Source organism: Phalacrocorax aristotelis, chromosome Z (genome assembly GCF_949628215.1).
Source record: "Phalacrocorax aristotelis chromosome Z, bGulAri2.1, whole genome shotgun sequence".
In the NCBI taxonomy this organism is placed as follows: Eukaryota; Metazoa; Chordata; class Aves; order Suliformes; family Phalacrocoracidae; genus Phalacrocorax; species Phalacrocorax aristotelis.
The window spans coordinates 78,565,086-78,591,661 of NC_134311.1; the positions used below are offsets into that span (position 1 = coordinate 78,565,086).

A 26,576-nucleotide genomic window follows, 5' to 3' on the forward strand; every position below is an offset into this window, starting at 1 on the left:
CCCAAACTGACCCACGGGGTATTCCGTATCATATGGTGTCATGCTCAGTATATAAAGCTGGGGAAGAAGAAGGTGTCTTCCCAAGTAACCGTTACGCGTGACAGAGCCCTGCTTTCCTGGCAACGGCTGAGCGCCTGCCTGCCCGTGGGAAGTGGTGAATGAATTCCTTGTTTTGCTTTGCTTCCACGCGCAACTTTTGCTTTCCCTGTTACACTGTCTTTATCTCAAACCATGAGTTACCTCACTTTTACTCTCCCGATTCTCTCCCCCGTCCCACCAGGGGGGAGTAAGCGAGCGGCTGCGTGGTGCTTGCCTGCTGACTGGGGCTAAACCATGACATGTATTTGTAAAAACATTTTTTCCTATCCCTTACAATAGTGGCCAGGTTGAGTTCTGGCTGGGCTTTTGCCTGTCTGGTTTTCTCTCTGCATGACCTAACGAGATCCTTGTACTCCTCTTGAGTTGCCTGCCACTTCTTCCAGAAGTGGTAGACTCTCCTTTTTTTCCAAAGGCCCAGTAGAAGCTCCCCGTTCAGCCAGGCCAGTCGTCTTCCCTGCCGGTTCGTCTTGTAGCACATGGGGACAGCCTGCTCCTGCGCCTGCAAGACTTCCTTCCTGAAGAAAGCCCAGCCTTGCTGGACTCCTTTGCCCTTCAGGACTGCCCCCCAAAGGACCCTCCCAACCACTGCCCTGAACAGGCCAAAGCCTGCCCTCCAGAAGTCCATGGTAGTGGTTCTGCTGACTCCCTCCTTACTTCACCAAGAATCAAGAACTCTGTCATATCATGGTCGCTAAGCCCAAGGCGGCCTCTGACCACCACATCTCCCACCCGTCCTTCTCTCTTTGTGACCAGCAGGTCAAGCGAGGCACCTCCCCTGGCAGGCTCACTTACCATCTGTGTGAGGAAGTTTTCTTCCACACACTCCAGGAACCTCCTAGACTGTTTCCTCTCTGCTGTGTTGTATTTCCAGCAGATATATGTCTGGTAAGTTGAAGTCCCCCTGAGAACAAGGGCGAGTGATTGATACTTCCTTTGGCTGCTCATAGAATGCTTCATCAACCTCTTCATCCTGCTTGGGTGGTCTATAACAGACGCCCAGCAGGACACCTGCCTTGTTGGCCTTCCCCCTCATCCTTACCCATAAGCACTTGACCTTATCATCACAATTGTTGAGCTCTATACAGTCAAAACACTCCCTAACATACAGGGCCACCGCACCGCCTCTCCTTCCTTGTCTGTACCTTCTGAAGAGCTTGTAACCATCCGTTGCAGCACTGCAGTCGTAAGAGTCATCCCACCACATCTCTGTGATGGCGAAAGTCACAGCTATCCCGCTGCACAATGGCTTCCAGCTCCTCCTGTTTGTTGCCCATGCTGTGTGCATCGGCATAGATGCACCTGAGCTGGGCTATTGGTTTCACCCCCAACCCTGGCATGCCACCCCTAGGCTCCTCTCTGGTGGGGCTGGCTACCTCCCCTTTCCCCTGCGAACCTAGTTTAAAGCTCTCTCGATGAGCCCAGCCAACTCGTGCAAGAATCCTTTTCCCCCTTTGAGACAGCTGAACTCCATCTGCCACCAGCAGGTCCGGTGCCGTGTAAACCTCCCCATGATAAAAAAAACCAAAATTCCACTGATGGCAGCAGCCTCTAAGCCATGTGTTAATTAGGTGAGTTTTCCTGTTCCTTTCAGTATTTTTCTTCCCTGCGACTGGCAGGACTGAGGAAAACACTACCTGCACTCCTGATCCTTCGACCAGTCGCCCCAGTGCCCTGAAGTCCCTTTTGATCGCTCTTGGGCTTCTCTCTGCAACCTCATCCCTGCCCACCTGCACAACCAACAGCGTGTAGTGATCAGAGGGCTGTACGAGACCAGGGACCTTCATAGCAATGTCTCTGCCCCGGGCGCCAGGGAGGCAGCAGGCTTCCCTGCGGGATGGGTCTGGTCGGCATATTGGGCCCTCTGTCCCCCTCAGAAGGGAATCACCTACAACAATTACCCTCCTTTTCTTCTTAACAGAGGCGGCCATAATGCGTGGGGCTGACCGACCCTCCCTAGGCAACCCCCTGGATGGACCTTCGCCTACATCCTCATTTGCCTGGCCCTTGAGTTCGAGAGCCCTGTATCTGTTGTGTAGGAGCAGCTGGGAAGGTGAGGGAGGCCGGGAGGGGATTCACCGGCTGCCCTGAGCAGGGACCTGCCTGCATTCCCCCCCATCTCTTAGGTCCCCTCCTTCTGCTTGGTAGCAAGAGGGTAGGGGCCCCTCTGCTCCTTGTGGAGCCTCCACCACTGCCTCGGCCCTGGGGTTGGCAGGGGGCGGCTCCACCACTGTGTCTCCCTCCCACACTCCCTGATGCTTCTTAATCTTTCCTCTTTGTCCCTCAGCTCTGCCACCAGGCCGAGCAGATCATCCCCCTGGTCACACCACAAGCAGCTGCTGTCTCTGCTGTCCTCCGGTATGAGCTCACCAATGTGTGATGTGAATGAAGTCCTCAGGCTGTCTCAGATCACTGACTTCTCTACCGCAGCAGCTAAACATACAAATGCAAGTGCTCCTGTAAGAGGTGTGTCAGTTGGTCTTAGATGTCCAAGACAGAAGACAGAGAAAAGGCAGGTTTCTCCATGACGTAGAAATGTGAATGTGTGTCTCAGCCAGAGACCTGGGCAGCTGCGCGTTTGTGTGGGGGCTGCGTCTGGGTCACCACGTTCCTTCTGGTGATGGCTTTCTGGAGAGTGGAAACCATGGCTAGGGCCTCTCCTGGTGGGGCGATGACCACTAGTAGTTACCCTTCGTAGCCTTTACAGCCAGGAAGGGGACTGCGCCCTGCCTGCACGCCCTGCCGCGCCATGCCCTGCTCGCCGCCCTCCCGGTCGCTCGCGCTCCCTCGGGGCTGCTCGTGTGCGTGAGGAGGTCTGGCCGCCATCACTCATGTCCCTGCCCACGCCGAGTCAGAGCCACCGCTCCTCAGGAGCTCACCCCTTCCCGCTCTGGGGGGAGCTGGGGTACCCTCTCTTCCCCTGCGCTTTTGCCTTCTCGGTTTTGCCGCTTTCGGAAGGGTCCCTGGTGTGATCCTCTGCTCCGGAGCCCGTCGCCTGGGTGCCTTCCCACCTGTGATGGCCCCATCACTTACTAAAAAAATAAATAAAACTGATAGGCTAATTTGACTTACGGGACTGGTGTTGCCTGTATCGTGTGTGTGGTCACTGATGCACCTGTCAAAACTACGCATTAAAAAAATCCTCAGAAACCAGTTGCGTAGGACTAATGGCGTTCTTCACAGTTTGCCTAACCCACTATTGTCTTTTAACCTAGGAAGCAGCTCCCTTCATTGTTGCTCTTGCAGAAATTTTTTTTGAACTATAGGATTTTTGTCCTCTCAGCCAGAAGATGCATTCTTTCATTTCCAAACTTGAATCCTCTGTGCTCTTGAAGACTGATAGCGAAAGGCTTATAGATACAGGCAAGCTTTTTAGCATCCAGCCCCTAGATTTAGTGTCAGACACAGAAAATCCCCATTAAGTTTGGAAATGCCTCAATTCTTGCTGCCAGCCAGGCGCAGAACCTCCTGGGGCTGGTGCTGTGTCACTGGGCAGCAAAGTCCTGCACGGCTGCTCACGCTTGTTTCAGAGGGCTTTATTGGACCTGGGATTATGAAAATCAGAAGCCAGCTCAGGCTAGTCTCCAGGGGTATAGACATAGTCTTTCCCAGAAAACGCAGAAAAAGATGTAGTAGCAAATGGATGGGCAGGGAAGAAAGAAAATAGGGATTGCCCTTGCGACACAGCCTTCAGTGCAGGCTGGTTATCTGTGCAGTAGAGGGGCTTCTATTCATCTCATAAGCTTTACTTTCCTTCTGCAGTTAAAGGTATCTTTGATATCGTCCACTCAAACCAGTAACCAGATAACTTCCATAGCAGAGACAGAGAGGTGAAAAGTCATCTAACCTCTTCTTCAAGGTTCTTCTTGTGTTCAAAATTCTTGGACAGATGTTCTGATGCATTTTAGAACTTACTGAAGGAAAAATAAGCCAAAACCTCATCTAGCTACAGCGGACAGGTTTGCTTAGAGCAGGGCAAGAGTGGTACTGAAACCCCCAGTCCCCTCCCCGCCCACCACCGCTGAAGTAAATTCTTCCTCGTCTTGTGGAAGAAGGCGTATCGAGTGGGCGGCATGACTGCGCTGCCGTACAACCCCTTGATACACATCAGCCACAAACTTGCGTGAACTTCGGGCTTTGGGCAAGTAGTTACTCACGCTGCGTACATCGCCGCATTGCAGGAGAACATCGCTCACCTGAACGCTCACCTCTCACCACAGCCTGCGACAATCTAGCTCTCTCCTAAACAGGCAAGGCTCAAACGCCTCAAGTCTGCATTTGATATTGCTGTCACGGGTCTAGAAGGCTTAAAGCTAACTGAAACTGCAAAACTGCCCGTAACAGCTGGAGAACACAACCATACCTCAGCCCTGATAAGTTAGTAGTTACTAACAGGGCACAAGAATTCACTTAAAATTCCAGCCATATCTTGTAATACTGTGAATGGTTTAGAGCCCATCTCCTAAAACCAGCACTCACCCTTACTTAACTTCCTTTTTTAATTAAACACATTATTTATCATGTGTTGAAGGAACTTGGTTCATTAAAACTTGCCTCTTCCTGCTACAAGCATTCACTTACAACTGTTAATTTTACCACATTATGAAAGCTATTTTCAAGTTTTCTTTGGGCGGGTGGAAGAGCGGAGGCATGTGGACCCGTAACCTGGTTTCCAATACAAGAGCAAAACACTTTAGCATCATTCTATAAAGTGGTATTGAAGGTAATTTCGCTTTTCTTAGCTTCATTTCACACAAATAACTTGTAATTACCCCATGAATCCCTAGCACTGCTTCTCTTTTGAGTGAAATAAGGACTATTAGTGTCCCAACCAACATAGGGTACCTGAGGCCAGTAAGCCATCAGGAACCCAGTTCCCAGAGATGGGGGACCTCTCAAACACAAAATCACTTGGATACAGAGTCACAGAATCCCAGAGTGGCGGGGGCTGGAAGGGCCCTCTGGAGCTCACCCCGTCCCACCCCCTGCTGGAGCAGGCACCCCCAGAGCAGGGGCACAGGGCCGCGTCCAGGCGGGGGGTGAATGTCTCCAGGGAAGGGACCCCACAGCCTCTCTGGGCAGCCTGTGCCCCTGCTCTGGCACCCGCACAGCAAAGGGGTTTCTCCTCACGTTCAGGGGGAACTTCCCGTGTTCCACCTTGTGCCCGTGGCCCCTTGGCCTGGCGTTGGGCACCACTGAAAAGAGCCCGGCCCCATCACCCTGACACCCGCCCTTCAGATATTTATAGGCATCGATGAGATCCCCCCTCAGGCTTCTCTTCTCCAGGCTGAACAAGCCCAGGTCTCTCAGCCTTTCCTCACCAGGGAGATGCTCCAGCCCCTGATCCCCTTGGCAGCTCTGCGCTGGACTTGCTCCAGCACTTATACTTTGCTGGTCCCTGGATGGGGAATCTCCAGTTGATTTCAGAAAGTGGCATTTCTAGCTAGCATTATAAATGTTCTCTCTTAACTCATAAAGCTTATTTAAAACAGGACCCTAATATTTTATGGAAACCTGAAATGAACACTTGCACACCCATAAAACAAACACACACACTGAAGGGTTGAGCTGGATTCTAACTTACTGTGCACAAGTAAACTAGCAGCCAGCAAATTCTCCCTGAAAAATTCAGTTTTCCATTAGGCCAGGCCTTCAGAGAAACAGAAAAGGTATTCCTGAAGTAAATTCCTGTGCACCAGATGAACTTTCTTTGGTTTAAGGGATGGTAAGAAGTTACCAGCCAGAAAAAGAGCGCTGTTCCACAGTACTCCCTTCCTTCCAGGAAGATGAAGCAGGAGGACAGATGTGCCAGCTATGAGGACACAGCTGACACTGCCTTAATGCTAGGACAGATCAAGCCTTGGAAATCAAGCTGTGGATTTTCTAACATCAGCAGGAAAGCCCTGGATTAACTGCATTCTGCTGAAATTTATTATCCTGATATTTGGGTAGAAGGACTTCCCTCGGCCTCACCCCAAAATCCAGGAGTTGGACTCAACAGTCCTTGTGGGTCCCTTCAAACTCCAGCCATTCTATGACTCTACGAACTTTGACATACACATGAGATATTTGCATCCCTTCAGCAATTGCCCAGTTTGGCATTAAGAGTACAAAACCAACAACAAATACCAGTTTTAAACACTTTATTCAGAATGACTCTGGAACCTCTCTCCACACTCTATTTGATATAGTTCAAGTCACTGTGCAATCGTGATGCAGAAAGCACTAAGCTGGTGCAGGCCATTAGGAAAAAAATCTTAATGAGTAGCATGGCTTTACTGGAAATGAATCACACCAAAACCTAATCCTTATCAGGTACAAAAAACTCAAACAAGGAAAAGAGAAGAAAGAGCGGACGCAATAGTAATAACACACATGTGGACTGATGACTGCTGGAAGAGATAATGCAAAAAAGGCAATAAGGAATAGTAATGCACACTTAAAGGTGTGAATACAGAGCAGACGAGTTAAAATACATCCTGTTTCACTATTTCTTACCCATGTACTTAGTTCAAATACTGTAACAGCAGTGGAAAGCAAAAAGTACCAGACTTCTACGAAAAAAGGAACACAAAATCAGGAATAAAGTAAAAGCTGGCAATTAGGGAAGGAATCCTCTCAAATACAGTTACTCAACGGAAATACAACACTTGGAAAAGCTGCTATGTCAACATATAGAGACAATACCATTATTCCAGCTCTAAGGAAATGACTAGATTTTCCCGGTCTGTAACCTCTTCCACATACAGTCCTGTTGATGTTATCCTTAGAGGTGTGTGGGGAGACGTGGCAGATCCGTCGGAGGAGTGAAACGGGAGGGAGCTATTCCCGTTGCGTTAGAAAAGCCACGATTAGGAGGCTGAATAACATGGGACACAGCGTCACGAAGCCCTAAACACATCGTTCCAGTTAGGTGAGAACCCTGTGCAGCTACAGCTCTTCTCTTCCAAAAAAGATGAGTCTGCCCAGTATTCCCAAGCAGAATACAGCAGTTACTGAAGTGGCAGAAGCCATGAGCAAGAGAGCCTAGAAAACAGTCCTCCACTGGAAAAAGTAATTCCCCCTTTGTCTCCTTACAGGTGCCACAGAAAGGACGCATTTCACTTCTTCATCAGGTGAGGGGCAGCCATTTCAAAAAGAGGGCTGCCAAGGCCTTTATAACCTAAATTTGAGGTTGAATGTTTTCTTCCTCTCACTTCTTAAAAGTCATAAAACCAAAAATTCAACTACAGCACAGCCAGGCATAGTCTGGAGGTTGTGGTGGTGGGGAGGTCTTCAAATTCAGACATGACAGCCCAGAGATTGTGTGATGCAGCGTTTGCATAGATAGTTTGTCCTCTCCCCAGCCCAAAGAACACTAAAGAGGAAAAAGTCACAGCTTAGGACTTTGCTAAGTTTGTGAAAAACATGAAATCTGGGAGGGGGCGTGGGGTGGGTGGAGAAGGAAAAAAAAAAATCCCCTTTATACAGGCTTCCCCTACATCCCCAGGAAGGGGGGAAAGGGGGAGCAAGAAACATGGAACACAAGTCATGGCTATTTCAAAGCTTCATTGTCTTAAATGAAGTCTATTACAGGCCCCAGTGAAAAAACTAAGTTCACCAATGCATACAGTTCTGCATCTTTGTCCAGGTTGTCAGTGTTCTAGAGTGGTTAAGTGCCTTTTTTTTTTATAAAAAAAGTTTTAATTTGTTTTTACATTATTGCTTGTGTTTACAACATTAAAAACCATTCATGGAATCCACCCAGCAACAGAAAGTCAGTTTCCCCAGAACAAGCAGAAAGCATAAAAGCTATAACCAGCTATTTCATGAACAAGAAAAAAAAAAAAAAAAACACAGAACAAAAAGTGTCTATCACTTCTGTTCCTAGTGTAGATGAATTTAATCTGTTTGCCAGAAGGCAAATCCTTTCAATAAATATCAGAATAACTTCGAGATGCTGAAGTTCCAGAGATACAAGCAGCAGCTCTGTGCAATTTCTCCCAGAGTCCTGTGCTGCCCCTTGTTTCAGTCCAGTGAGATGATGTCAGGAGCAGTACCTCCACTGCTGGTTATCACTCCTGTCTCGCTCCTGCTGGAGGAGCTAACGTGCATGCTGCTCTCGTGGTGACTGGTTGATGTGATGATGCTGCCAGGTGTGCTGCTTGTTGAGGTGAGACTATCCAAAAACATAGGAGGACAGTACTGCTTGAAACAAACAACGAAGAATGAAGAGACTAACTGCACAAGGGAAATGTATGCTCTGAAGATACATCTTCCCTACAACAAGCGCAAAACACGTCGCTGGCAGAACCTCGTTAACACATGCATAGCAAGAACCGGAGTTCTGCAAACCAGCAAGCAGAGATGGGAGCCACGAGCCCTCCTCCCTCATCCTCCCCATTTTTTTTCCCCCCTGACTAACTGGTTAGCTTAAGCATTTACTAGCACATTAAACACTACCACGACCACACGATGATCACAAAACAACCCCTTAGCGTTTGGAGAATGTTCACTGCCCACAGCTACTGGGCACAACTGCGTATTTCAGGCTCCTTTCATCACCCAAGACCGCAGAATGCTTTTTGCTACTTCAGTGGAGGTTAGAATAATTTCATCCCCTCAAATGGCAGCAGCTGTGATAATCAACATTTTCATAGCACATACCTGCAATGATACATGCAGGTCTCAACATTTTAGCAGTGACAAATGAACCCTGATCAAATCTGATTAAGAAAAATTACTAAGTTGATTTCAATTTCCTGAAGTGGAAGACAAGCCCTCTCAAAGCAGAGCTAAACATTTTAAGCATTTAGGAACAGAACAAGATTGCCAGGTGTCAAAGAGGATAATATAAGACACCCCCACACGCGCACGTGCACACACGTTGTTCAACACGTCTTACTTCCTCTTACCCTGTGGGTTCCAATCTTGGGCATATGTTTGGAACTGAGCCTGAACTGTTTGAACTGTCCAAAGTGGACACTTCATAACAGCATACCTGCTTCCAGTCTCTCACATGAACAAACTTCTGTTATTCCCACTTTTGGCAGTTCAGATCTCAAGGTCAGGCAGAGAGTATTGCAAGATGCAGTTAAGTGGAAAGAAAAGGAGCACGTTCATCCTTTGTTTTTAAGGCACCAGAAAGTCAACTCTGCACTGAAATCCTGTTATTGTTGTCTTCTAGTGACAGAAACAGAGGGCCTGCTTCAGATCCTCTTGTCTTTGTTAGGGAGCCGCTATTCCCCCACATTTCAAGGCTGTAGCCTGTTTGTTTAAGAATCTAGTTACAGTACGGATCGTTCTCCCGCACTGCATAAAGTTTAAGTTTCTAGGGAAGGAAAAGCACCGCCCAGTTACTTTTGACCTACAAAATTTCCACATAGGCCAAAGCCATTGGGGTTTACGTGTTACATGGAGGGATTTATTGTAAGAGTGTTCAGTCATGCGCCCAAGCATTTTTTTTAAAACTTAATCTCTCAGTAATAACAAAACCAACAGAAACAGCTATCAGTGAAGTATATTTGCAGAGCTTAATCTGGCCTACAGATACATGGTACGAAGTAAGAGCGTGAAGGACATGATGGGTGTATGCAAGTCATTGCTGTGCAAGTATCCACTTCAGAAAGGCAAACCATTGATAAAGAGAGAGTTTCCACACCTGGATTTACCACAGTGAAGCTAAACTGAATCCTCCCTTAATGCATCTTCATCACCACCTCTTGTTGGGAAATAGATTTTCCCAGTCTGTGGTTAGGCCTAAGCAAGCAGACTGCAAACGTGGTATGGATGATGACAGCACCCTGACAGATACTCAAGCGGTATGTCACAAAAAACAGACTTGAAAGTTAACCCCATAGCAGTGCAGAAACATACCTGTGAATCAACTGGGATTAGTGAAAGAAAATCCAGACCTAGAAAGAAGAGAAGTATAATAAATCGATGAGCGTTTCTTTTAGTCATACACAACAAATTTAAGGAACTTTTTTTTGTGGTTGTAGAACAGATTTTGCGATTGTTACACAGTTTCTAAATGGAACATACCACTGTGACACCACTCTCAACGACTACTTCAGGCAGCAGCAAAACGAGTTATCTAGTACAAGTGGCTCTTTAAGAATGAGAATGACATAATGATGTATTATTCACTGGCTATTGCAGGGTGGTTCAATGTGGTTGCTTAGATGGAGGTTGCCATTTGGAGCTGTTGGTTCATAATGCAAGTTTCACTGCATATTGTACCTGACTTGGCCAAACTGGGACATGAAGAGTGTCATCACATTAAAGATGCTGGAATGAAGTAAAGTCACAACATGCACAAGTCCAAAAACAAGCAGCAGGTCTCTTCCTCCACCCATGGGCAGCCAATAAGGAAACATTTCTAATATCATCCCCGTTTTGTGTCTAGACAAATAAAAGGAACGAAGAAGAGGAAACTACAAGTAGTTCAACGTATATCCTCTAAGAGCAGTGACAACTAGCGTCCGTCTCATACACCATCAGTGTGTAAGCATTTAGGGCAAGATGTTTAAAATTGTGAAACCAATGAGGAATTACAGGGGGTTTTTTTTGTTTGTTTCTAAATATTGGCCTTGTGTTTGCTATGTCAACAGAAAGAAATGGGAAACTTACTCCCTCCCTCTTCCCTCACCTCCAAGTCTGTTCTGGCCAGTGGCATCTCTCCTCCTCTTCTCCATTAGAGAAAAATAATTGAAGGAGATCTAAGCTCAACTGCTTTTACGGAATTGACAGCTTCTTTTGGTCTTGCACGTTCTAGAACTTCAGTTGGCAGAGATGGACAACAGTTCTAGGCTTCCATTCTCTCACCTTACTCTCCTATCAAATTTGGGAGCACAGCAGATTTCTTAACAAGGGAGAAGTGGAGGGAGGGAGCAGTAAGGGAACCAAAATGGACAAAGAAACAAGGGGAATGATATCCATCCCATTGCCAAACTGGTGCTGAAAGAAGAGGAAAAAACCCAGAGATGTTGCAGGGGAGAAATGGAGACAGGCAATGGAAGGGGGAGAGGGAAGTATAGGAGGCCAACGTGACACCTGTCACCACAAGTCACCATTTCCTGGGCTCTGGGTTCGTTACAGCTGGCAAAGAGAACCCCCAGAGGCCCTATATACAGTGTTCTTTTCAAGGAGCCAGGATAGAAAACAATCAGTATCCCCACCTTTTTTGTGATATTTAGCAGCAGTGTTGAAGAATACATCATAGGCATTTAGGGTATGTCTAGGTAAAGAAAGTCAATAGAGGTCAGCTTACATATTGTAGCTCACCTTAACCTTTTTCATACAGTCTAGACAGAGCACCACTAGAATCAGCTAGCAGAACATCTCTACATCTGGGGTTGGGACGAGTCAGCGCCAGCACACATCTATAACTTAAGTAAGCAGCTACTCTCCCTTGAATCTACAACACATAACAACCAGACGTTTACACAAATTCTAACTGAATATAGCGAGAAGTGTTTCTGGCTGCCATTCCAAAGTGCCAATTTGTACCCCAGAAGAAACGTTTTTCACGTCACTTGTTGCAAAGTACAATCTGAAACCGGAAGCACAGCCTGTACTGGACTTCTCTAGACATCACATCAGTGCAATACTGCATATAGACTTGTTCCATTAAAAAGAAGTTGATCAATACTCCAGTTTTTACCCACCCCACAAATTAATAAGGCTATCAGAATACACATTAAAAATTGCAACCACCTACCTGGCAAGTCTGATGAAATACTGGGCATTGGTGGATGATGGAATGGTACTGGGTAGTCTGTTAACGAAGGAGGAATAGCAGCACCATCGACCGTTGTCACGCTGGGCACTCTGACAGTAGATGGCTGATACATGAGAACCCTGTTTTAAACAGCATGTGAAGTTACAGACAGCCTGGCCGTTAGTTACGGACGAGAAATTATGCACCGCTGTGTGCTCTCATTCACAAGGTCACTATGTTACAACACAACTATAGCGTGGCTACTCACTACACAGTATTCCATTCTAATTCTCTTTCATAACAGTCTTCATAATAACATGACCGTATCTTGGCTCTCAACAGCAGCTGTGACATAAGAGCAAGCTGGCATTAAAACAAAGTACAGTGCTGGAGTCATTTATAACAGTCTACCATTCAGAGACAGTGTCTGTGGAGCACCCTGGGAGGGACGTGCAGGTACGCCAGAGCCAGGACGAGAACACTCACTTCAGTTTCTCCACATAACTGTTCCTCGGTGCTAACCTGTCACGCCAAGGGCACGGCTGACCATTATTCAGCCCCTGGAGTACAGATTACACATGTGGGAGTTAAATGTCAAACCCATCTTCACTCACGGCCTGAGCCCAAGTGAAGTCTGGCTCTCCAGGAGCATGCAACCAGTTAAAACCCTTCTGCGTCCCCACCTTCTGCCCGATTAACTTTGTAGCACTGTTAAAGACAACGCCTCAGGCGTTCAGGTACCAGCCACGTGCATAAAATATTTCACAAAATATTTCATAAACTCCAAGTCAGGTGGAAACAGAGTCCAGCTCCCAGCTGCTCTGCATTGCTCCCTCCAGCCCTCCAGCCATGAGCGTTATCTGCTCACGCCTTCCTCCCCAGACTGTTGCATTGGTGCATTTATGCCACTTCTGATGTCAGACCCTCCCTTCCAAGCACCTCATATACTTCAGCCAATGTTGCTTCTACCTATAGGAAGACATCCACAGTTTTGCCAAAACTAGCATTTGGGCAACATTGTTTACAGGAGATAAGCTAGTCCCCAAAATAGCAGACTTTGACTTGCATTTGAAGAATGAAAACATGTCATTTCCATACCCAAACAGTAGGGAAAATACATTGGTCAGACAGACAAGAAAACTCAGTCTTCTACAATTACGGTTGCAGGTAGCCATCTCAGACAAACACAGGAGCATGGAAGTAAGTCTTGGTGCCTTCTGAAACTTGAGATGTATTTGCAGCTATTTTTCCCTCAGAAAAATAAGAGTCTTTTGCAGAAGGATTCCTCCACAATCCTCACAAAAAGCAACAGCATTTCAGTATCACTGCTGAAAGTTGTTGATGATGACCAACTATCTGCTCACCAAAGACCACACATTTGTGTGGACTAGAGACATAGTACACCTGCTCATTACTTCAAGGGCTGGCAAAACAGAAGGGGTTTGTTCTTATTACTATTACTTTAGTACAAGACATAAGCCAGTACACTGAGAGACAGGCACACACCTCATGCATGCAGCAACACTAGCTAACAAGCCATTACTAAAAGCTGACGGTTGGAATCACCTTGGAGAGGTGACTGGTGGTGAGCCTAACCAGCGCCCCTCTCCCCCTGCAGGTCTCGTGTGCCCTACAGGCCAGGAGCAAGAACTTCATGGAAACCACAAACAGAAACTTCAGCTGAGTTGCACAGATTGGGACAGACCTAAGGCAGCACAACAGTAAAGAAGGTGGTTACGCCTGCTGCTGAAGTCAGGCATGACTACAAAACCAGAGCAGTTGACAGAGGACTTGGGAAGTCATTGATTGTGCTAACTGAGGTGCAGGACTGACTGATAACCATGGCCAACAAGTGTCCAAGACATTCCAGAGTTTAACAGAGAGATGGAGGAAAACCTGGTCTTGACCCAAAACAGCAAAGCACCTCCCTTCCAAGACTGATAGGATGGATGAAACACGCAACGCAGCCTAGTTTCCTGGGTACCTGAGTAGATTGGATAAATACAGACAGCAAGAGAAAAGCCTTTAAGATTACACTAACTTAACAAGAACGCACAAAGCTCCTCTGGTTGGCATAATCTGCTTTCTCAGAAGAATCCTGTCCATTAGCTTAACCAGCTTCATTTTCTATGGAGAGATATCCCTGCAAACACAGCAACAGTCAGCGCAAGTCTTTTGTGAGATGTAAAGCTATTTAATAGTGTTTTGCCTGTACAAAGGTAGTGTATCAATACAACCTTCTGCAAGGACAGGCCTAGAAATTCTCTGGAAGTGTGGGGCTGGATCCCAAGGAGATTACAAGTCCATTTGTCTACACATCAGTTTATCCGAGACATTACAGAATAACAACTTTAAAATTGACAAACCCTTTGTTTGGGCTTCCTTGTGTTTCAGACATAAATATGCACTTCCTTTTGGCAGGAGGATCTTCTTCTTCATCAGAGGAGCTTTCCATTGTCAAGTCAATAACATCAACTTTCTTCTTGTTGACCTCATTAGCCACCATCACAGAACATGGTTTGCTAACAACACTGGAACCTAAACAAGAAAGTAAAATATCACTTTTTTTAAAGGCTGTTGAACACCAGTGGTTTCTAGTTGCAACAGAACCAGGAACTAAAATCCTGTTTAACTCATCTTCCTGGCCACTACAGAGAATGTTATGGCCCAGGAACTGTTTTATTAGTGTTCTGTATCATGTCGATAATAAAGCACAAGCTTTAATCTTCACTTATCAGTTTAAGGACTTAAAACAAGAGCAACCTTTTGTTTTCTTAACTGCTACTATAAAGAGCAAAAACAGAGCCTGAAAATGCACACTTCTAGAGATACAACCATTTCTTTTAAGTAACAAGAAGGTTAAAAGTGTTAAGCCCTCCACAAAAGCAAACATCAACACCCATACACGTTATCCGAGCTACAACTAGACCTCCAAGAATTTTATTGGTTTGTGACCTGTACCCAGATGTACGTACTTTCAATTTTGGTGCACTGTGGACTTGAGACTTTCACAGTTTCTTTCTTTGGCCTCATGGGGCACCAGGAGCCGTCTTCTTGGAATTTGATCTCATCCACATCTGAACACTCATTAAGTATTTCCATAAAAAGCCTGAAAAATAAAGTTGAGTGGTTTCATTTTTGATTCCAAGTGAAGTTTTTATTCTAAGTGAAAAGGAGACACGGTTGCAAAGCTAATTACGATCCCCTTCAACCGACTCTTTCCCTAGTTCATCTGACCTGAGAGCCTGTAGTTACAGCCTTCACAGACATCCAGACATCGAAACCTAGAAGAGTATCCCAACCTACCCATGCTCCACTCCAACATGACTGCAATTCATAGATTTCCATACAGAAACAGACATCGTCATCCTCTGAATCAAGCCTGACACTTGTTTTTGACTTGAAGTTTAAAATTCCAAATTAATAGCTTCAAAGATATGGTCATGTAAAAGGGGAGACCTATCCTTAGGTATCACACTTTGATTTCTCCAGCGGAAATATAGTGAGGCTCAAGAGTCTGACAATGCAGTTCGGAGATAATCTTAGGTAGTTCGTTATATGGGGATAGAAACTAAACAGAGTCTAATGGTTCCTCCCAGCCCAAATCATTTTGACAAAGAAAATAGCAAGAAACGGCTAAACCTCAAGTCACAAAAGTAGCCATCAAGTACATATTGAAAAATTTTAAGTAACTGCATAATTTGCAAATCCAGTCTCTTACCCATCTAATATAAGGCTTTCGTAAGCTGCCTTTTTGTCACAGACAGGGCAGATCCAGGTAGGCTTCTTCTCATTCATTTGAAGATAAAGAGCAGCATCGAAACATTGCAGGTGCGTGCAAGTAACAGCCCGGCATGGGATTGTCAGTCTCATTTTTCCCAGCTGCAAGAGATGCATTTAAAGAGTGTCAGAACAGAAGACAGTGAAGTAGGCCTGGATGGCTAACAATGAAATCAGAGGCAGTTGGTGAAGTAACTTGTCTCTTCTCACTACAGAGGTGCCCAGTGCTAAGGTCGCTGCAGGCAAATCCACCCCATCAAAGCATATACAGTGCACTTAAAGGAACAATGAAGCCATCCTCAAAGTCTTCACCGAGTTGAAAACAGTCAGAAACATTTCTAATGGTTCTGCATCAATGTTATTTCTAGGGTTTTATTTTTATTAGAAAACCTATGGAAGCAACTGCTTTATCATTTTCTTCTAGCCATATATTTCAAGGGTTTTTGTGAGCTCCAGTTATGTTAGACTCAGAACAGCATTATACCCATGTTAAAACTCGACTTAACAGACCAGTCACTAACAGAAGGCCAGCTTCCACCTGGGAAGAGAAACCCCAAGGCAGTGTCACCTTGTTACACAGTGCTCAGTTTCTCTGTTTGATGTAATAGCTGGCAGTATAAGCAACAGCACCAAGATGAGGAGATCCGAAATTTTTATTTATCACTGCATCCTTTAATTATTCTGTCGCCCTGCCCAATTAAGTCTCAATGCCTCCATGTACGAGATTACTCCTTCTCAAGACCTCACTACACACCTGTGAGTAGCAACTTGATTCTCACTGCATTACAACTGAGGCATTTGCAGTTCTAAACCATAGCTGGGCAAATGCTGCTACGATTGGGTGCTTGTAGATGCACCCTTCTCCCTACTATTTCATATTAATGTCTCAGTATAAGCCAAAAGCCTGCTAAGCTCCTAAAGCAGGGCTTTTTTCAAAGCAGTCCAAGTCTGCACTTAAAACAAATACACAAATCTGTACATGGTCATTCCCAGCCATACTTACAGGACACATCAGAGATACCCGCAGACTGGTTGTGGCAATTTCGCTATCAGGATCTGCAGTTAGTTTTTCTTTAACTATTAAAAAAATTAAGTTATACACAGACACCATTATTTTAAATGCTAATCATGATGTGCCAGTACATGTACTTTATTTTCAGCTATCTAAAAAAACTAAGCATCTAGGAAACTAGTTCATAGCAATATCAAACAATAGTTTCACTGTTTATAAGCAACTGGCAAACACTGTGCATCATAAGATTGTTTGATGTTTGATGTGCAGCAGATGCACTAACAGCCACAATGGTTAGAAGAGCAAACTCAACCCAGCATGCGGATAGATAAATGAAATAATCATCAGCAAGTGAGGTGCAAGTGAGGTACAAAGACAATCAGCACCAAATGTGAGTGAAGAGGACCCATATTTAGGGCGTCTACCTGCACCTCACAGCCCACTGCGGTAAGTGGTGCTCAGGGCATTACCAGAGGAACATTTTGGATGGGGTATCTACGTGTCGCTACCCGCTCAGGGACCCCCACTGAAAAGGGCATCATGCCTCAGCAACAGCAAAGGGAACCTTTGATACTCTGGGCATGGACTTTTCTTTTCAAAATGCCTCAAGTTCCCCAAGTATTACCAGTTCTAGTTTTAAAAAGCCACCAGCCACCCTCAGAAAGTACAGACAGGCAAATTAGACTTACTTAGTGCTCTGGAATGATCAGGGTTTCTGATACCTTTCATTTTTAACCTCTGCAAAAGCATAGCTGAAGTGAGCTGACGAACGAGATACACAGACATGGAGTAATTCTACAAAAAGAGTGATTAAAGATTAAATACTGATTTCATACAGTACTTCCACAGTGACAACAGATTACTATTTACACTAGTTGTAACATGCAGCAAAAACTGAAAACATACTGATTTTTTGCTTGATATTATGAAAAGCATTGACAGACAACTTCATTGCTGTGAAAGAGCCCTATCATCTCCCAGAATTCTCCTGCCAATCAAGGACAACTGTCCTACTCCACTTATGACTTAACTAGGAAGAGTAACTCCACAACCAAGAGACAATCTGGGCTCTTTTCTTGGAAAGATGATTTCAGCTGGGGACACACCTTCTCATATATGCAATCTTTAAGAACTTCCAGTTTGTCTCCTAAATCCTTCCCTTTTTTCAGTGTCAATCTGTTAGTGGGGAGCTCAACGACAGTCAGGTGACTAAAGAAAAGATGAATGCTTTTTCAAGTGCAAAACACTCCACCATCAACTGGTACACAGCTGCACCAATTTCATTGTCCCTTTTCTTTATCTTGCTCTGTCTGCACTTTTAAGCCAAGCCTCACTACACATATCCACTCCCCCAAGACTGGTCACATTCCCTAGCATTTCCTACTCTTCCCGAATTCACACCACTTGCCAGCTTCTTTTGTTCACTGTTCACTCTCTGTCCAAGGTCACTAATAAAGAGAAAATTCTGCAAGTTCCAACTACTGTGGAATAATAATGGTTTCATCTGTATAACAAACACTGCCTGCCATCTCTTATTTCCACTCCCTGCCAACCACCTTCTTATGGCTCCTATCCTGTCTAGGTGTGGAACAAGAATTTTAAACAGGAACACCTACTGCCCTGCTCCTCTTTTACCACCTGTAGGAAAATGAGCCCTTACCTAGATGAGCAGGTAAAGTTATCAAAATGCATGGGAAAACATTAAGAAATATTGGGGTGGGGGTGTGTGTGTTCCCTCCTTAAAGAATGACCATACATTTCACTCTGTTATTGCCTACAGAGAATTCTATGGGCTGAAGTCTGACCACCTCGATGGGATTAATGCCTCCCTTGCTCAGAAGCCCTCCACTCTTAGTCAAGTATGTGCCAAGAAGCCCTTCTCAAAAGAGCCCACTGACACTCCACACCATCCCCAAGGGCCTTATTTAGAGGAGGAATAGTGACAGCTGCCTTGGGAGTTCCGATACTTGGAACAGAGCACCAACATTAAACCAGAGAACTCACTTTACCTCTCAGGACAAGGGGCGAATGCTGGGACAACCTCCAATTGATCTGCTTCCATGAGAGTATGTTTTTGCAGATACAGGAGAGGAAGAAAGCAGGGGTCAGCGGGAGAGGCCAAGACCACACACAACACTGCAGTGATTTCAAGTCTTGTGCTTTATGATTGGGAAGCAATGGCTTAGATCTCTCCCTCCACCTCTGTTTCAGAAAATAAACTTGCTGTCAGCACTGCCCTTCATTTATTTTTCTGAACATTAGCTTTCTCTCCAATTTCTTTTTAAGTTTTAATTAGCGTATAAAAGTTTATACTGGAGTGTCACTTTGAAACATGTGGTGTCTGTGGTCCACAGATTTTGACTTTGAAGGAAAAAGTAAGAGGTGAGCTACTTTGATAATTGAATCCAGAAGGATTTACACACGAGTCGCAGATAGAGGAATAAGTAACTCTTGACTTACCAAGATCTGAAAGGACTGCTGCAATAGCTATTTAAACCTAGGAAGAATTCAGAAATGCCTCACACACTCCCTTTCTTTCCTTAGTAAATCCATAGGGGGATTTCTAAACAGCCACGCAGCCATTTTAAAAGACTAATTCCTTTTCAACTATGATTAACAACTGTAGGCACTAGAAAGCAACAGGTATCACATCTCAGTCACCAGCCCCTGTACCTGTTGCAACCTGAAGCCTAGCATGCTTTTCCCCCAGTGCAGCTTCCATGAAGCTCAGAATTGCATAGAGGTTTCAATTTTCATTTTTTTCCCAGCTCTCCATCCCTCCCCACACTAAGTCACTTCTCCCTCAAGTCACTGAAACTTCCAGAATATGCTTCATTTGTAAGAAAACCCACATTGCTCAGATATCCTGCATTACAAACACAGACACCACATCAGTATGGTCCAGCCAAGCACAGCTGAGATCCATCAAGCCTGGAAGCAGCTGACACCAGCAGCCTGACACCTCCCCATTAAACTCTTCCCAGCTACCCGCTATCTAAGATCTTTTGGAGCTGGAGATTCCACCCCGGCTTGGTTTATTTGCAAGTACAACTTTAAATCAACTTAGACAGGCCATTTTCATGTAAAAAAGGAATCTCAGAAAAAAAGGGATGGAAATATCCATCAACCAGTTCTTCCTATGAAACAGAAATTGCTTTCTTAAAACTACCTAGTATTACTTTGTTCAAAAATACAAAAACCTCAAAAGCAAATGCATGTCTCCACCCCCACATCCTTGGCACATCTGGTCACTTTAAGCAGCCTTTTCCAAGGGACAGTTAAAACAGATACTGAGAAACACAACTTAGAATACATGGCTACATAACTTAATTTTTCACACCATCAGGCTAGAAGGAAGAAAGTAGGTTTTCCTTTTGTTATTTTGTTACATCTGAACTGTTTGGCACTATTTTTGTGGTACACCACAAAAAGGTTTTGGTATTTTTGACAAACATTTCAGGCAACACCTAATGGCAGGCTTAAAACGTGTATTTTATAAGGAAGTCTTTGCCATCTCTCTGCAAGTCTTATGTTACTATATGTTCACTTCTAGAGCAAACTTTATTTCCTGGCACTAACAATAAGTTCAGCCACCTAATACTAAACACTTGCCAGTGTATGCCTTGCCAGCAACATCAGGCAGCAGGGGAGAAGGAGCATTAGATGAGGTTATTTGGGTAACTTTCACATCCTACAGAACATACAGTTTACCTTTCCAATTTCAGAAGCCCAGGAAATGGAAATCTGGTTTGGCACTGCTGACGACAACCTAACTAGAGATGTTACATTCAAGGGACGCCCAGGTCGCTTCTGTTCAATTCCATTTTTTGGCGGTGGAGCATAGCCCTGTGGGAAGCAAGGACATTGAAAGCATTACCATCTCCCCGCTGCACTCTGAACCCCGTTGCAATAGACTTGTTAGTTTTAAACAGGTCTATGGGAAGCAGGTAAACCTAGAGGCTCTCTAGGCTGGAGACTAAGTTCCCCACTTATTCTGAGAAACATCAGTCTTTGGCAGCCTAATACCATAAGTCAGCCACAATTTTAAAACATTTTTTGTTTTAAACTGGTTTTACAGGAAGTGCTGAAGAGGTGGAAGAGGACGCAGTTTTGGTTCAGGTAAGTTTACTGAAAGAGGAAAAAAAGCAATGTTGATACTTCGTCCTTTTCTTCCCCCACCCCACTGAAAGAGAGCAGAACATTGCAAGGGTACAGCCTTAGTGACAAACACAGCAAATCGTGACAAATTAAATTCAGTGTTTCAGAGCCAGAGAACACTTCACTGATTCTGTTTAAGAAAAAATAAAGTCTTGTTCCAACAGCTCCATGTCTCCTTGGTGTCTGCTTTGCCTCATATCAACTACACCTAGCCCCACTGGCAACAAGTTATCTTTATTCTGCCAAGGCCCCTGAAGAGGAGCTCTATGTGGAACATCAGCTGTATTTAAGAGCTAATAGGCTTTGCTGTTGTCTGCAGAAACACACTAAACTAGGTTTATTTTGGTAGAATAAATTACCAAATTTATTTTTGGTTGCTCAGCTTTGAAGAATTTCATAACCAAGAATGCTTTTCTCTGTAGTTGTATCTCCTATATGACATGTGCGAATTGAATCAGGAGCAGCCTGGTTTCCTTTTGCTTATAGGCCAGCACACACCCTCCAGCATATCATGAGGATTCCTCACAAATACTTGTGCTTTGTGAAGGAGCACATGGCCTAACTGCGGCTTATTTATCTCCCCCTGTGTCTGTCACTATGAAAGCAAGCCAGTCTGTAACAGGAACTCTGAGAATCTCTGTTCTGAGCCCACACAGACAGCCTGCAGTCCACTCATCTCAGAAACTCAACCTGTACCAGAAGGATGCCAGTAAAAGACTGCAGCCCTATGTCTTGCACAGAATTGACTGCCAGATTTCATTTAGCTCAAGAAAGTGTTATTCTACGCAATAAACTCTCCCAGAAAGGCTACGCTGGAACACACACACACTTTTTTTTTTTACTCAGAGAAACACACACATTCACAGCCTAGTGCTTGGAAAAAGAGTTACTCTGAAAGACGCCAAGTCTGGAAATGAACAGCCAGAAATAAACAGCCTCTTCCACCCGCTAGTCAAGTATACCATAGGATAATCACTGCCTTTAATCCAAGGGGGACTCGATAGTTGTCACATCATTTCCAAGGTTTCCGAAGCAGCTCTATTACTAGCCCATATGTTTCACCTGACAACCAAGCCCTGGCTGTGCCTCACCACTGCCCTTTATTAGTTTCACACAGGAGTCTTGCCTGCAGTGACAGAACAGGGACTCAGAGCTTCTACAGGCAGGTATGCCAGGCCAGAGTGGCAGAGAGAAATTGTGGAAGAGCTCTCTCAAATGGTTCTCACCCCAGATGATGAGTGACCCAGTAGCTATCAGGAACCTGAATGTGTGGGCAAAGGCAGCAGATGTATGGGGACTGCTGACAATTTCACATTTAAAAGAATGAATTATTTGCCATTTCTTTAATGAGACAAAACAGCTGCAGCCATTTAAAGAATATATATCCCAACTGCTTTACTGTAGCAGGCCTTTCTCTACTATGCATAACCTCATTAAAAAGTCACACCCCTGCAATGTTTAGGAGAATATTTCCACACATACTGAACCAGCCACAATAATGCTGTTGGTCTCCAACCTAAAATGAAGCTGCCTTACTTTCAAGAGAGCAAGGATGCAAGTTCTCTAATATTTCCCAATTATTTCTTCTTTTTGTTTTTTTTTTTTTTTAGAGACAGGCTCCGCAGCACACATGCTTCATTCCAGTCAAGCTTTTGATGTTTTCTTCCACAGAACAATGATGTTGAGATCAGATTCAATCTCCTAATCCTAGAATACTTCAAAAACTTTCCCCTCCTACCCTTCCAGGACTTCAGTAAAGTGCATTCCACTTGCCTCCACAGCCAGCATGGTCTAGCACTGTTCAGCTGGGCTGCCAATTCTAGTGGTTATCAAGTGCCTACATTATTTGGGTCTTCAAGTCTTCCATGCTTCTTGCAAAAACCATATTAGTCAAAGCAGGTGGCATCTGCTATAGCCAGAAAAATCTACAAACAGAAAAAGTGACTGCTCTTCTATCTGGTTATTTTCACAGAATCCCAGGTCGGAAGGGACCTCAGGGATCATCTAGTCCAAACTTTCTAGGAAGAGCAGAGTCTAAACAAGATGGCCCAGCGCCCTGTCCAGCCATCTCTTGAAGGTGTCCAACATGGCTGAGTCAACCACTTCCCTGTGGAGATTATTCCAGTGGTGACTGTCCTCACTGTGAAAAATTTCCCTCTCGTGTCTAATCGGAATCTCCCCAAGAGCAACTTGTGTCCATTCCCCTTGTCCTCTCCATGGGACTCATGTAAAAAGGGAGCCTCCATCTTCTTTGTAGCTGCCCCTTAAGTACTGGTACATGGCAATGAGATCCCCTCCGAGCCTCCTTTTCTCAAGGCTGAACAAACCCAGCTCTCCCAGCCTATCCTCCTATGGCAGCTTCCCAGTCCTTTGATCATCTTGGTGGCCCTTCTCTGGACCCCTTCCAGCCTGGCCACATCCTTTTTGTACAGCGGGGACCAGAACTGCACACAGCACTCCAGGTGTGGCCTGACAAGCGCAGAGTAGAGTGGGATAATGACTTCTTTCTCTCTGCTGGTGATGCCCTTTTTGATGCAACCCAGCATCCTGTTGGCCTTCTTGGCCGCAGCAGCCACTGTTAGCTCATGCTGAGCTTCCTGCCCACCAGGACCCCCAGGTCCCTTTCCACAGAGCTGCTCTCCAGCCAGGTGGATCCCAGTCTGTGCTGCACTCCTGGATTATGTTTGTCTAGGTGCATGATCTTACACTTGTCCTTGTTGAACTTCATAAGGTTCTTGCTGGCCCACTCCTCTAGACTATCCAGGTCTCCCTGCAGAGCAGCTCTCCCTTCTGGAGCGTCTACTTCCCCACCCAACTTGGTGTCATCTGCAAACTTCATCAGGCTACACTTGATGCCGTTGTCCAGATCACTTATAAAGATGTTGAATAACACTGGGCCCAATCTTGATCCCTGGGGGACCCCACTAGTGACAGGTTGCCACTTGGAGAAGGAGCTATTTACCACCACCCTTTGGGTGCGGCCTGTCAGCCAGTTCCCCACCCACTGTACAGACCACTTGTCTAGGCCATAACGCATCAATTTCTCCAGGAGGAGACTATGGGGGACCGTATCAAAGGCCTTGGAGAAGTCCAGGAAAACAATGTCCACTGCCCGTCCCATGCCAACCAGGCAAGTCACTTTGTCATAGAAGGCCACCAGGTTTGTCAAGCACGATCTGCCTTTAGTGAAGCCATGTTGGCTTTTCCCAATCACGTGCTGCAACTGACTTGTGATGGCCCCCAGGGGGATTCGTTCCATAGCCTTACTTCAATCGCTGGGAAAGTTGATGGGCCTATAGTTACCCGGATCCTCCCTCGAGCCCTTCTTGTAGATTGGGGTAACATTTGCCTTCCTCCAGTCCTCTGGGACATCCCCCGTTCTCCATGACTTCTCAAAGATTATGGAGAGCGGCCTTGCGATGATGTCAGCCAGCTCTCTCAACACCCTCGGGGGGATGGCGTCAGGGTGCATTGATTTGTGGGGGTCAAGCTCCTGTAGTAGTTCATATACTAACTCTTCCTTCACCCACGGTGGGTCGGTGTTTGGTTCAATTGTGAATTTTGGTCCCAAAGCCTGGGACCCTACAGTGCTGGTAAAGACAGAGGTGTAGACGGTGTTGAGGACCTCTGCCTTTTCTGCATCATTCGTGATTGATTCTCCTTTTCTGTTTAACTGTGGGCCTATGTTTTCCTTCTTTTACTGCTTGTAGTTGACATGTCTGAAGAACCCTTTCTTGTTATTTTTTTATGTCTACAGCCAGTTTCAATTCAAATTGGGCTTTTGCTTTTCTGGCTGCGTCTCTGCACTCTCTGGCAGTGCCCTTGTAGTTCTCGGCGGATAATCCTCCACTTCTCCATTTCTGGTGTGCTTCCCTTTTGGATTTGAGTAGACCCAGGAGGTCATGGTTGAGCCATGGGGGCCTCTTGCTCTGCTTACTTCCCTTTTTTATTGTAGGGGATAAATTGGCTTTGTGCTTCCAATAAAGAGTTCTTGAAGAATTCCCAGCTCTCACTAGCTCCTTTGTCTTCCATGGAAGCTTCCCATGGAATCCCTCCCAGCTGAGCCCTGAGTGCACTGAAGTTTGCTCTTCTAAAATCAAGAATCCGTGTCTTAGACCTGACCTTCAGCACAGTCAGCAGGATCCCGAACTCCACAATATTGTGGTCACTGCAGCCAAGGCTATCACTAACAGAGATATTACAAAGCAGGCTTTCTCGGTCTGTGAACAGCAAGTCCAGCAACACCTCCTTCCTAGTTGGCACATCTAAGATTTTTATCAGGAAGCAGTCCTCTATACATTCCAGGAACAAACCTGAAATATTTGATTTTCTCCTTTGGAAGAGGCCTGTGGTGGTCTATGGAGGTACCCTGAGAGAACAGCAAGATACCTTTTGGACTTCTCTTGTAGGCAAAACAAAACACAGAATTCACCAGGAGAACCACCTGCTCTAGTTCATGACATACAAAATCCTGGTTACTTCCAAGGCACTAGCATGCAAGGCTCTACATTTACTCCTTGTAGGTCAGAAGCAACACTATAAAAGAGGGACACAGATAGTTATAGGAATACAAGAAAACACCATGTCAGCATGAGTTGGCATGACCTGAAGCAGTACTGGCACACTGGCAGCATTTCTCTGAAGCTTCTGGTAAGGACTGCAGCCAAGGAGATGACCAAGAATAATTTACAGCCATCTGCAAAGGCATGACCTGCTATACCAGGGAAAGATGTAACAGTACTCACTTAAGAACTGTACAAGCTGGCAATAGAGGCTGGCATCACTGATTAATGACCTAACACCAACACTACTAAGTTGGACAATAGCAGTCGTTGAGGCAAAGAAGTTATCTTGCATTTCCTGCAAGAGAAAGGAACCACCAGAGGGATGCAGGCAGTGACCACATCAACAAAAAATGTTTGCAGGAGCACTCGGACTGAGACTACATCCATCATCCAGCTCATACTGAAGGAGAGGAAAGGAAGTTGCCAAGACAATAGTCATTTGTTCACTTTCTCACCTAAAGTTTCTGCTGAACAGATTAAAGAATCTGATGTGCAGGAATAACCTACAGGACTTGGATCTAAAGCAAAGCAACAATCCAAGATTACAAACAGTTTTTGCTATGACTGTGACATACGTTATGCACAAAATGGACAGCATAACAAAGCATAGCAGGGTGTAAACTACATTAGAAAGACTGAGAACAGCAGACATTGACAACCACAGGATAACATCACACCCAATTCTTTTTGGTGGGTTGCTTAAAGAAAGGCAGACAATCTGCAGAAGAAAGGTGAAAACCCTCAAGTTTATCACAGAAAACGGAACTGGCATTTGCAGGAAATACTGACCAGAAAACATAAGAGACAAATGCTCTTACATGCTAAAGACAGATAGAAGAACAGTGATGCAATGGTTGAAGAAGTAGGGGGAAGAGAGGCTAGAGCATCTCATTTAGTGAGATGAAGCAAATGAGTAGAGGCAAAAAAAAAAAGCAGTTACAGTTGCATGTGGCAAGAGGGAGGGTATAGGACAACACATTTGATACACCAAGAACATGACAAACATTCTGAAAAAGAGGTTTCATACCTCCTCTCCTCTCTCCACACAGGATTTTTCCAAACCTACTGCAGAAAACACACCTCTCTACTACTACTCTTCCCATCTTCTATAGCTTCCAAAACTATTTCAAAATGGGTTGTGTAAAAGTTTCTCTGTTCTATTGTACAGAGATTTTTCTGCATTTTTCCAGATATCTTTCAAGAGTAAGAGTGCTTTTCCTTTTTTGTATATATTCAAGCCTTCAGGTGGCCTTGCCTATGTACT

The 26,576-nt window shown here is 45.1% G+C and overlaps 1 protein-coding gene across 6 annotated transcripts in view; it reads right to left on the reverse strand.

Moving 5' to 3' along the window:
- Positions 1-7,756: 7,756 nt before the first annotated feature.
- The window catches only part of PIAS2 (protein inhibitor of activated STAT 2), a 35,784-nt gene continuing 16,964 nt past the window's right edge, over positions 7,757-26,576 (reverse strand). The window contains exons 6-15 of one of the 6 annotated variants that reach the window (XR_012657893.1): positions 20,301-20,435; positions 17,279-17,384; positions 16,581-16,654; positions 15,519-15,679; positions 14,773-14,906; positions 14,164-14,335; positions 11,798-11,937; positions 11,256-11,314; positions 9,952-9,989; positions 7,757-8,254 (exon numbers count right to left, since the gene is read on the reverse strand). Coding sequence is in view for 3 of the 6 variants with exons in the window: in XM_075078333.1 (XP_074934434.1) it covers positions 8,104-8,283; positions 9,952-9,989; positions 11,798-11,937; positions 14,164-14,335; positions 14,773-14,906; positions 15,519-15,679; positions 16,581-16,654; positions 17,279-17,384; positions 20,301-20,435 (1,140 nt within the window). In the remaining 3 variants the exon portion in view is untranslated. Of the gene's footprint in view, positions 8,284-9,951; positions 9,990-11,255; positions 11,315-11,797; positions 11,938-14,163; positions 14,336-14,772; positions 14,907-15,518; positions 15,680-16,580; positions 16,655-17,278; positions 17,385-20,300; positions 20,436-26,576 lie in introns of all 6 variants that reach the window. The other 5 variants (XR_012657891.1, XR_012657892.1, XM_075078335.1 and 2 more) reach the window with 5 other exon arrangements.